Consider the following 12,629-nt stretch of genomic DNA (forward strand, 5'->3'; position numbering starts at 1 on the left):
CGGTGCTCTCCCTGGTTCTGCCTGGTCTGTGTCCTCGCTCTCACTCTCACTCACTGGCCCTGGTTCTGCCATGTTGGTCTGGCTTTGGTGGTCTTCCAGAAATGGTTCTATAAAGGCCATTATGCGGGCATATTTCCATGGCTTCCCTCCACCTGCCCCTGCACCACTCCTCCTCCTTTCCTTTTCGTTTTTCTTATTCTTTCTGTAAGTGTCCCTGAGACCCTACCATTTTTTGTTGCACTCATAAACTATTGAACACAAAACAAAAAACCCAGCTGTCATTATCACTGTCACTTAAAGGTGACATATTATGCTATTTTCACAGCAAGTAAACATAGCATTTGAGGTTCCAAAAACGTGTTTTTGAAGCTGTTTGCTTGAAATAACTTTTAGGAAAAAAAATCTCGCCTACCGCTATTCCCTCTGGTTCAGTCCCTTTCAGAATGTGCTGTTTCAGGGGGGTGTAGCTTCAATGCAAATGAGGCACCCAGCTCATTGCATTTGGACACGCCCTTCTAACAAACTGATACCATGGTTACGGAGAGAGTGCAGCGTAGCATGTGAAAGTAGCGGACATGGCAGCTTCAGTGGTTCAACCCTGTATGTTCGAACCTGAATTGGATCCTGAAGAAGGAGAGGAGGCTCCTGCAGAACCCCAGACTCTGAGAATTCAGCAGGATGCTTCTGAATGGTTAGTCATAGAAAATCTTTCTATTTTTTAAGGAACTTTTCAACGTCATTGTCTGATTTTCCCGTATAAGTTTGACGCTAACTGCTGGCACTAGATATATAGAAGACATTAGGGTTGCCGCGATGTGGACATTTTCACACCGAGTAATACACTTGCGTCAACACCAGTATTACCGAGTATACACCGTAGGCCTATAAACTTTGAAACTAGGTCAACCGCCATCTTGTCCGTCAAGTCTCCTCACACTCTGACAGTGTCTGAATCGCTGTCTAATCAATAGGATACTTCATTCACTGCCTCTTCCGTGTTCATTTGAATATTATGAATAGTCTGCTTGGGTGCATACGCTTGTATCAGACGCTTGCGGGGGCCAGCCGTGTTTCAGTATGCATGGTAAGGTGCTTTTGGTAAATATGTCATGTTAATAGTGCAAATGAATTAAATATAAGTATCTAGTAGCCATCTTTAAAAGCTAGGCGATTATATAGTAAGCCTATTGAATTTACACTAGTTATAACTATATTCTATTTCACAAAACGTGAAATTATGTCAACCAGATGTGTTTGTGTTGTAATCTTGAGAATGCCTAGCGCTACTGGACATTCAACTCAGGCTAGGAAAATGTGTCCATCTGGAGCACGCAGCAATCTCAGACATGGGAGCTATTATTGGTTGCAAATACTGGTATGCCAGGTTTATTTATTTAGCATTATGCATGCATGATTTATTTGTATTTGTTGCACATGTGCACATGTGGAAATTGTGCCACAATGCAGTCAGAGCCGGAGAACTTATGCTGTCAGGAGGTGCCTCAGGTAACATTAGCAGCTACCTAACCCTTACCTACACTTGTTTGCAGTGCATGATTTCTGATAACATGCCACTGCAGATACTCACCTCATGTTATCCATAATAGGTTACAAGACGGCTGGAACAGCTGGATGAAAGGCCTCCCTGCATGATAGACCATCCAGGTTTAGAACTGGTTTGTCTGAATGTGTTCTCGCTGCAGAACGCCTGCAACATCTACAGAGCTGACTACGGTCCTTTGCGACTACGGGGGATAGAGCAGTGAGTTTTACATATAATAACCTACTTGACTGTTCATACACAATAAACTAAATAAAGTCAGCCAAAGCCACAATTTCACATCATATTTTAACATAAGCAGATACTGCATATTACGCATTAATTCACATAAAACATTGTACAGATACAATAAACATTTATTGAACGCAGTCATGAATATTTGTGCATCTAAATACAGTATAAGTGAAGAATTCACTGAATTCAATGAGAAAATGTGAACACAGATGTTGACATTGTAGAACCTGTTGACTAACAATGTTACATTTTCTCAGTCGTTACAGGTATTTAGCCTACAGAAATTTTGTGAGCTGGTGCTGGGGCTTCCTTGGGCGGAAGATACGGGTTGTTATCCCATCATGCGTGGCTCTTTGCATACACCGGGAATTTCCGGATGCCCATGGAAGATACGGAGGCTTCAAACCACCCTCCCTTGATTAAATTTGGAGACGTAGCTGGTGATGACCTCCTCCTTGTCTGAATGCTCATATTCTGAAGACAGTTCCGGCGGGATGTTTATCTTCAGAATCTCAGCTCTGTAGGATGCTGGGTCGACAAAGACCTTCTCCATGATCATGTCCATCAAATCATTCACATACTCTGTGCAATACACACAAAAGGGAATCACTAGTTACTAGATTATTCATTGATTAACTTCATGCATTGACATTTTGCACTTTGAATATTTGGTATATTTTGAGGTATTTATGTGTATTTATTTGTTCATTTATTGTGTTGGAAGTACCCGAGTTGCAGTACTTTGTCTCATGTTCAATATAAATTTTCATTTTCTGAGTAAAAAAAAAAGTTTACACTTACGGAATGTCGCCTCAGTCTTCACTGGTTTGGCTCTGCACTCTCCCTTCCTGGCCTTAGGAAAGGTCAGTCTGAACATAAGATCCCCGGATGACGTAGTGGCTTGTCCTCTATCAGAATTCTCATTGTAATGCAGTGCAGCCAGGTAGAGTCTGACATTAAAAAGAAAAATCAAACATGAAAATAATTGCAAGAAATGGGCAAATGTTCACAACAAGTAATCGCAGTTTAATTTACCTGCACAGCATTCCTAGAAATGGATAGACCACATTTTTAGGAGCGAACCGCAGGATCACGGCGTGGAATGCCTCCAAAGAGGACGTCTGGTGGTGGGGACTGAGCTTTGCTATATCCCTCAGGACTGTCTTCTTGGTCAGCGCCTTCTCCAGCTTGTAGAATGCAGGAGTTGCTGAAAGACAAAAATATCATACATTATATCATACTTATTGGTAATGACTGGACTTGCAGCTAATCAATATAGTCAAACCAGTTTTGAAAAGAGAATGAGACAAACCTCCTGAGAGCCATCTACTCTTGTCCGTTGTGCTGCGAATTGGATGTAGACATTTTGGGAAGAGGGGATCATCATGAGTATGAATATCCTGAACATGGTTCAGGAGGGAGGTCCATTTTGCCACTCTCTCCGGCCCGGTTATTGACGATGCCGCCGTCCAATAGATGTGGTTTCTGATGGCTTGCATCCATGTCTTTACTTTCTGGCAGTCCTTGGTTTTGCTTATTTTATGTAGTCGCTTTGTAATTCCTACAAATCACAATAAATATTTTAAGAATCGGAAGTGAACCCAATATGAATTCCACACATTTTCACCAACTACAAGATACTATCCTATCATTATGCACCGACATATGTACAGAATACTTCTTGTATCTTGTTCTGAAGGCAAAAGGGGGTCCCTGCTATAAGTAGGTTTCTAATGTTTCGTTGGGTGAGTGTACCTTTCTCCATGTGCCAGACGTCATAAAATTGAGTGATGTTGTTGTCCCTCAGAAATTTCTGGATTTGTGGATGACGGTCAGTGACGATGCTATCGATGGTTACACCACGTGCATCCAACAATGCCAGGCTCCTCTTCAGGCCTTCCTTCTCCATATGGGAGCTTCCTCCAACCTCATTGCTCTGTCAAAAATCAGAAGTACGGGTCCATATTTAAAATTTGTGACATTGCCAAAAAGTAAGAAACAGAACACTACACTTTATTCGTCACGCCTACCTGAACCAACTGGAGATCGACAATAGTTTTGGTGTTGAGGTCCATCATGGTGTAGCTCCCAAATTTTGCACAGTGCCCTGTGAAAACATAGTCACAATATTTTATATGTCTGGTATGCGTTTATGTATTCGTAGTCATTTACAATCAGACATATCCTACTCTTAGCATTTCAAAATATATACCTGGAGAATCAGCCCTCATGTCGCCACCAAGTATTACTTTTCTTTCTTCGCTGAGCTGCTGCAGCATCACATCCTGGGAATGGTTCCATTTATGGACAATAGCTGGCTCTATAAACATTCAGGCATGCCGACGAAAGGAATAATCTGCAGATGCATCGCCTTGAACACCTGATAAAAAAATAAAAAAATAAATAAATAGGACTTGATAATGTAAAACATATATCATGTTCAACAATGGGGCAAATTATTATTTACTTATTCATTCATTTACCCTTCGAAGTTTGAAGAAAGAGGCTCCACTGCTGTACACTGCTGCAGAAAGCTGCAAGTTCCCAGCTGGTGTGCTATCCAGAAGAGGCTGGCTTTGCCAAATTCGGGAATACTCGCAATACTCACACAGCTGTTTCACTGATATGAATGTCCCAAGCACTTTGTTTTTCACACTGCAAACACGCTTGCACACAGGACACACCTCGAACAGCTCCATGAGACAGGTCTCGTACACTATGTACTTCCTTATATCGTGTTTGGATGTTGATTCAGCATCTCTGGGGGGGGGGAATTAGTTAATCAATAACTCTTTCAAACAGTTTGAACAATAACCAAATACTTTAAAAAGGCATTATAAAGCAGAACTCCTGAAGTACACATCATCCATTTCCACAAAAAAATTGAAAACTGATTTATAATGCCTTTAAAACAAGCACCTTTAAAACAAGACTGAAGACTTTTATGTTTGCTATAGCTTTCTGCTAAAATCTTAAATACATTGCACTTTCTAAAAAGCTTTTTTAACTTTGCCTTTATTTTCTATTTTAATACTAAAATGCCTTTTTCTATTCTACCCATTTCTTTGCATATGTTTTTCTTTTACTTATCTATTATTTTATTTTATTGTATGACAATGTTTATATGTGAAGCACTTTGAGTCTGCCTTGTGTATGAAAAGTGCTATATAAATAAAGTTGCCTTGCCTTGCCTTGCCTATATACATTGAGACATGGATATTTCAGTTACTCACGACATGAATGTTGACTCAGGCAAAGTTGTGACCGAGTCTTCAGGGTGAAAGGTTGCGTCCAGCCCTTCAGAAGCCAGTATTGCGCTGCCCTCGAGACAATCCTCCTCCCCCTCCTCCTCCTGCTGCTGCAGCCGAGGTCTCTTAGATGGTGGCGGCTTTACAGGTGTCGAGCATGCTACAGGCAGTGGGCCTGTGAAGGGATCAGTGGATGTGCCAAAGTCCTTGAAGGACACAGTAGCCTGCACAGCTGTAACAAAACGTATATATTTATGATAGGGCATTCTTAGGAATAAAACATGACTGCACTGTTACAGTATAAACACTACCAACCTTCACTTCTGTAATGTGAATGAAGAGTCTTCAAAGAGAGTTGTGTGCCAACATGGTGTCTCTGAGGTGGCTCAGTATTGCAGCCAATATCCCTTGTAGCAGGTAACTTCGATGATGCAGGATGCTCTGAGGCCTATCGGAAAAAAAGAGACGTCAACCTTATCTTGCATATATAGCTCTGTGTCGTTTAAATATCAAGCATAACTATGACGCAGTGGCTATTCGTACGGCGACCGTCAGAATAGCAATTAGGCTATTCGTACGGCGCGCCGTAAAAATACTGCATTAGTCTATTTTCACGGCAGGTTATGGTTAGGGTTAGGGTAAGGGTTAGGGTTATTACTATAATTAATTACTATAATTACGGTCGGCCCGGTTAGGATTAGCGCCGAGCAGCGGTCACGTGACAAGCTCGGTCGCCGTACGAATAGCCACTGCCTAACTATAATATACAAATTATATTCACCGTGTATATATAATTGCTATTCACTTATATACATTCTCGCTGTACCTTTAGATACCTCCCTTCCTCTCTCTGGATGGGAGCTTTGTTGGTATTTGAATTGCCATTGTAGCCACGAAATCTGATACTCAGGCCATGTCTATCGAATGACTTCTTTGTTATGTAGATTCCGTTAACTGTCTTGTATTCTCCACGATGGTCACTCCAACTCCCCTATGTCACCTTTGCATTAACTACCCACAATGCGAACGTTTACCTATACAAATCTAGTTCACCCATTGTCTCACTGAATGTATCCTTGGTAGCTTTGGAGCATGTGCTTTCCCTAGCCTTTCATCGTTTTCAATGGAAAAACTCACGCCACAAAAACGCACAAGTTCATGATAATCTACTAAAGAAACACACAGCAAATTATTTGTATACTTACATGTCCTTCGTCTGCAGGTATTCCAGGCAAAGTTGGAAGGGACCCCACGTTCAGATAAAGTTTCACAGCTAATCCTTCCGTGTACTGACCTAAGTTGGAGAAACAGTCAGTCGTAAAGTGGTTAGCGCAGACCAACAGGTTTTTGCCAACTGTAGCCGGGACTTCGCCTTCAAAAATGAAATCAATCCACGTCGCTCTTTCGTCCTCTGGGACACGATGGAGGGATTTGTGGACGTCCATACAGCCAACAACAGAACACCTCTTGTAAATCCTCGACATGATGAATTCCAATCATGAAACACAAGGCCGTGTCCTATTTATACTCTGATTGAAGGGGGTGGGGTCATATTCAAATGAGCGCCCCATCCTACGTAGGAACGGGCGCTGAAACTGACTAGCTCGTTTGGTAGCTTGAGGCGGGCTGCTTCCCGAAATGCGTATCTTACTCAAAAAAATCAAGTACAGACTTTTTTCAAACACCCCAAATCCCAAGAAAAGTGCTGTTTTCATAATATGTCCCCTTTAAAGCGATATATTGTTTAAATACTTGACAAAGGACAAATGTACTTATGTAAGTCGCTTTGGATAAAGGCGTCTGCTAAATGGCCATTTGTCAGCTGTCTATCCTCAATTAAACTGAATTGAAGTGACAAGTTTGTTCCGTGCATTATTCATTTGCATTATTATTGCATTATTATGCGTGCATTATTCCTTTGCACAACGTATTAAACCTTTGCACAACAAATGTATTTTCGATATTTGAAAACGATATCGTCCCATTCAGAGCAAGGAAGATTAGTTAGGTAGGATGTCGGTTAGCAGGCATATGTATCGCACCTATTTTAAAATAATCTCAAACGTTTCATTAACTAACTCACCAGACCAACCAACCACGTGTGACACCTCCACCCAGGCCAGAGCCTTTTTGTCTCGATCTCTGAAATGAAAAAGGCTCTGATCGTAAAACACCGGGTGCCCACTTACAGCCGCGATTCATTTTTCAGTCGACATTTGTACAGTCAGTAGGAACCAAAAAAGTAGGTAGGAGCCAAAGTGCCGGTGTTCGGTGTTCCCTGGGATCCACGCAAGCGAAGAGCGTCTACATTCCAATCGGCTGTCAGTGTTTTGCCGCCGAAACGCGCCATAGTAATTTTCATAAAGTTCAGCCGTCTTCAACTTTTTTTGGTTGCTCTGGTCGCTCACCATTGGCCGTTGGTAGCGTTGTCGCTTTGGTCGCTCTTGCCCATAGAAAGTGAATGACTTCCGGTGATTTGTCAGCTCAATTCGCTTCTGATGTGAACGCACATTTACTTAGTAACGCGTTTCTGGCCTTGGACCACTTTTTTCAGTAACAAGTAATCTAACTCGTTACTATTTCCAAACCAGTAATCAGATTAAAGTTACTAATCAAAGTCACTGTGCGTTACTATTTTTTAATTTTTTTACCGGATCACCGATTGGTGTTGAGAGCAATGGTGTGTGTCTGTCTGCCTGTTTGTGTGAGAGAGCGTGTGCGTGTGTAGCGTAAGTCTCCAAAGACTTCAATCTATCAGAGGCGAGCGTCGACCTTGACTCTTCAGAGTCCACGGCAGCAGTTGTTATAAGTGGCGGAATGAGCCTGTTGCCTTTTGTTCGCTGAATAGTTAAAAAATATTTTAATGTTGGCACTGCTTTTAAGAGTCATTTGTGGTGAGTGAATGTTATACGTTGTAAAATTATAGGCAAAATGTTATTATATTATGCACTCATTTACCGAAAACTCCAGTACATATAACTATCCTGTCATCCTGTGTTTCCTAACAGGACCCGAGGCGGAGTAGTGCTGCGTCAAAAGCGATGCTTTACTTGTTCAACACCTCAACACTGGTCAACGAGAATGTCTCGGATATTAGTATGTGTGTGTCTGTGTGTGTGTGTGTGTGTGTGTGCTTGTTGAACCAAATCGCTGACGGAACCCGGACGCAATCGCATCCAATGTCCTCATTAGGACGGCGTCGGTCCGCACCCTCATTAGGACATCGAAAGTCTTGATGGGGGGGGGGGGGGGTGTCAGGCCTCCTCACCCTCCCGGGTGACAACAGCGGGGTCGACGTTGACCCTGGACGAAGCCGGTAATGATGCCCAGACCTGTCACCCCGTCACAGGGCCGACGCAACCTTTATCGGGGTTCACCCGACCCACCGCCGAGCGAAAGAAAGGGAGAGATATTAGTCCAGATATCCACTGCCAAATGAGGCGGCCGTGTTGTTCCAAGTGAATCCTGTGGGTTTTTTGTTTTGGTGGAGGATGTTCGCCTCCTCAGCGCGCGTTGATGGCCTAATGGCAAAGAGAGAGAGGTAATTATTGTCCTTGGCAATGAAACCGTCTTTGGTTTAATTAATATATGTCTGGAAAGCCCTTCACCAGACAGCTCATCAAAGGCCGGGAAATAAATAGAAAATGAGGAAAGTAAACAAACCTTTTCAAGGAGAATTGGTGGAAAGCACTTTGATGAACTGGACCTGACCTCCAGGTACTCGGATGAAAGCCCAGACATTTTCTGCACACTGTCTGTAACGCTGTTACAAAGCAGACAAACGAGTGATAAGTGGTAAGGGGTGTTTGAGTCCTATTCGAAAGGTACTGGGTTTGATCCCCACTGTCTTCAGTCTAGCGGTATGCCTCCCTGAACAAGATAGGGATTCTTGGGTTACATGCTGCCATTCTGACATGCCCCCATTCCGACACTTTTTAGTACCGCCATTCCGAAATTCTACCAATCACTAGACGCGTTTACATGGACACTTCTGATCCGATTACATTTCTAATCTGAGTAGATCTATTCCTATCATGCGATCCAAATGTACTGTATATATGACATTTTCAAAAGTGGCGAGCGTACGTTCCTATGTCTCTCGCGCACACCTGACACAACTGGACCGGCGGCGACATTTTGATGTAGGCCTATTTGATTTTAGTGAAAGCCCAACAGGATAGGGCTTTTCTCTGCCTGCTCCTTCAATTAAGAAGAAGGAGGACAGCACTGTGAGTCAGTTTCTCGTCTGGTCTTTATATCTACCCCATCCTCCGCCGCAAACACTAGGTATTTGGATGAGAGTGCGCAGCCAAGACTGTTGGGAGAGAGAGTGCTGTTAAGGGATAATGTACAGAACGCCGGTCATTATCGGGATGACGGTGGTCAAAAAAAATAAATAAATCTACTTCCCTTGACAGCAGTCAAGTTCGGTGTGCATAAAAGTACTGCTGATACCATCTCTCTAAGTTAAAAAGTAGCCGCATCCACCCTAAACCAATCGGAATAAGTGTATACATGTAGTTCAGGGATGGGCAACTTTCATGATAAAGAGGGCCATAATTCTTCATCATCACCATCAGAGGGCCATGTGACTTTGCATTTAAACTAGATGTAAACTGAGAGAAGCTACACATTTTTGAATTTGTTGGATATGATTTCCTGTATTCTCGTGCATTTTGGGGATGGCCACTACCTACAAAATCTTCCAGCTTCATAACCTATGTATGGTATGTTGATTGAACCAACATACATTAATTTCATGTTTTCCATGCTCAAACAGCCACATGATTGGTTAGTATTTTGATCAGTGTAAAGGGCTCACATACATCATCATTCAATGATGTCACAAAACTGAAAAACAGTGGCCCAACATTAAGTGCAACAACTCAATGAACTCAAACCCAACAAGCATGATATTCACATCAGGACAGTTGTAGTAGTTGTAGTGGCGACTTAAGTGGGAATCTTTCATGACTGATATCGCGTCTAAGCAAACAAGACACATAGGTTTGCCTTTGAATTCTATGAACAGATACTCTGCTTTTTTTCTTTCTTAACCAAGTTTTCTGTAACTCGATTTATTTATTCATTTTTTATTTATTTTTATCTTTTTATTAAATAAAAATTATGTGCGGGCCTGAGTGAGGATGCGGGCCGTATGCGGCCCGCGGGCCGCCAGTTGCCCATCCCTGTACTAAAGGAACTGTTTTGAACTACCACTGTCTCATGGAGAGGATCAGAGGAATTGGACCTGATGGATTCCAATTTGTCCAACATCCTCCTCTCCCCTACCACCTCAACCGGCTCCAGTGTACTACAGCCCAGGAAAGAGCCAGCCCTTCCCACCAGCTTATTAAGTTTCTTCCTGTCCCTCTCAGTGAACCCACAACCTCAACAGACTACTGCATAAAAATGACAGATGCAACAACAGTGTCATTAAAAGTCCTTAACAGCGGCCTGCACACCCCAAAAGACCTCAATCTTCTCAGCAAGTGTAGACGACTTTGGCCCTTCTTGTACAACGCATCTGTGTTATATGACTGGTCCAGTATATTGTTGAGGTGAACACCAAGGTATTTGTAGACTGATACCACCTCAATGTCACCTCCCTGGATGTTCACTGGTGCAATTGGTGGTGCCTTACGGCTGAAGTCAATCACCATCTCCTTTGTCTTACTGGTGTTCATCTGAAGATGATTTTTTTCCACACCATTCAACAAAGCTGGTGATGACCCCCCTGTACTCCAGCTCATTCCCCTTTGTAACACAGCCAACAATTGCTGTGTCATCTGAGAATTTCTGGAGATGACATCTTTGCTGCAGAGTACCACATTTGACTCACAGCCACGCAGCCTCACGTTCTGTGGTCTGTTGGGGAGGTAGTCAATGATCCAGGCAGTAAGATGACAGCCGACCCCCGCTCCTTCCAACTTCACCCTCAGAAGTGCCGGCTGGATTGTATTGAAGGCGCTGGAAAAATCAAAAAACATGAGAGGGGACAACACAGAAAGTCTTCCACAGGATTGGGACTCTCCCCAGGCCTGATGTTAAAAATGTACTGAAAGACCCCATAGAGTTCATCAGCACAGTCCCTAAGCAGTCTGGGGCTATTCCCATCAGGACCCGTAGCCTTCCTCACCTTCATCCTCCTAAACACATCTCTCACCTGATCTGTAGTTAGGGGTAGGCCGGGGGGAGAGGTGAGACCCCCGCAGACTTGGGAGACACGCCCTGAGTGAGTGGGGGAGGGGTTATGTGAAGTGAAGAGCACTACTGGAGGTGGAGATGGACAAGTGGGGGGAGGGAAGTGGGGGGTAACCCCAGAGTGGAGCAGGCTGGTGGTGTAGGCTGGTGGTGCCGATTGGACTGGGCTCTGGTGGACGGGGTCTTGTGTGGTAGCGGAGGCCTCCATATCAAATCGGTTAAAAAATAGATTTAACTTATTAGCCCACTCCCTGTCCCCATCTTCAGGTCCACTACCTCCTACTTTGCTATGGCCTGAGATATTAGGGACTAGGGACACGCAACTCAAAATCGGGACTGTCCCAATCACCAATGACGAATGTCAGTGTAGGACACTGTTTTAAGATGTGTTCAATAATAGTCCTTTGTATCTTTCAGGATGTTTATTTAACATTCACAGGGTTCATCAACTTAACCGGCATCTGTTGTGTGGCCACAAACTATATTTCTCAGATCTCCGTACCAGCACGCATGCGCACATACCTTCTCGCTCGGTACGGTGGCTCACCTGTGACAATGCGTATGAGCATTGCATATCATTCTACATCCTCCCTCTTTAGTTTCTATGCCCATAGAATAACTTAAATGATAAAACACAGAGGTAGTGTCCTGAACTCTTTGCAAGGGACAATTGGTGGGGACAACAAACCCTGCCTGTTTATGAGTCAACAATAAACATATGCAAGTAAATACAGCATGCAGTGCAATAAAAAAAAAAATCTTTCTTTTTTTTAGAACACAGTAGTAGTTACAAGAAGTGCGAATAACGATGACCAACATTCCAACAGCCGGCCCTATGCAAAAAAAACAGTCCGGTACAAAACCACTGTAACAGTCAATAGGAAAATAGTAATCCGGTGGAAAGCCGCTGTAACAGCCCATAGAAAACTGAAAAACAGCCCATAGGCCTTGCAGTGCTTATTGCAGGTACTTGCGGTTGGGCTTGCATACGCGTCCCGCTCGTGTGACCTATAGATCTCCGGCATGCTGCTGGAGGGGTGGCGCCGGCTTTTGGTTCAGAAAAGCGTCCGTTCCTTCACGTCTGGACTTTTCAAGTAGCTTCTTTGCGAGCTGACAGCCTTCTCTGCCAGGCCATTAGACTGCGGGAATTCTGGGCTACTGGTGCGGTGGACAAAGTCCCATGTGGAAGCAAAGTCCTTAAACCGCTGGCTCGTGTACTAAGCGCCGTTGTCCGAAAGAAGCAGGTGGGGGCATCCGTGAACTGAGAAATGCGCTTTAACTTTGTATGACAGTGGTGGAAGTCATGTCCATCCTGAATATGAATCTACCAGCACTAAGTAGTACTGGCCATTCCATTCGAAAATGTCTGTGGCCACTAACTG

The 12,629-nt window shown here is 43.5% G+C and overlaps 1 protein-coding gene across 2 annotated transcripts; it reads right to left on the reverse strand.

Annotated features, from left to right (window-relative positions):
* Positions 1-1,436: 1,436 nt before the first annotated feature.
* On the reverse strand, positions 1,437-6,519 carry LOC130380682 (uncharacterized). Of its 2 annotated transcripts, XM_056587970.1 has the most exons (11): positions 6,249-6,519; positions 5,359-5,491; positions 5,029-5,275; positions 4,279-4,555; positions 4,008-4,175; positions 3,826-3,902; positions 3,551-3,731; positions 3,108-3,356; positions 2,831-3,002; positions 2,597-2,745; positions 1,437-2,377 (listed from the first exon to the last, which is right to left on the reverse strand). In XM_056587970.1, the coding sequence occupies exons 5-11, from the start codon at positions 4,123-4,125 to the stop codon at positions 2,196-2,198; spliced, it is 1,128 nt and encodes a 375-aa protein (XP_056443945.1). In that variant the 5' UTR covers positions 4,126-4,175; positions 4,279-4,555; positions 5,029-5,275; positions 5,359-5,491; positions 6,249-6,519; the 3' UTR covers positions 1,437-2,195. The 2 variants fall into 2 exon arrangements, with proteins under 2 accessions (XP_056443945.1, XP_056443946.1); XM_056587971.1 differs by lacking the exon at positions 6,249-6,519 and having other exon boundaries at positions 5,359-5,507.
* Between the last annotated feature and the right edge of the window lie 6,110 nt (positions 6,520-12,629).

Source organism: Gadus chalcogrammus, chromosome 4, assembly GCF_026213295.1.
Source record: "Gadus chalcogrammus isolate NIFS_2021 chromosome 4, NIFS_Gcha_1.0, whole genome shotgun sequence".
NCBI classification, from domain to species: Eukaryota; Metazoa; Chordata; class Actinopteri; order Gadiformes; family Gadidae; genus Gadus; species Gadus chalcogrammus.

Coding starts and splice junctions, on each gene's coding strand:
- LOC130380682 (XM_056587970.1), bottom strand. CDS start 4,125: ATGTTTATAGAGCCAGCTATTGTCCATAAATGGAACCATTCCCAGGAT. Junction 3,903..4,007: donor CATGAGGGCTGATTCTCCAG/GTATATATTTTG, acceptor ATGTTTTCACAG/GGCACTGTGCAAAATTTGGG. Junction 3,732..3,825: donor TCGATCTCCAGTTGGTTCAG/GTAGGCGTGACG, acceptor GATTTTTGACAG/AGCAATGAGGTTGGAGGAAG.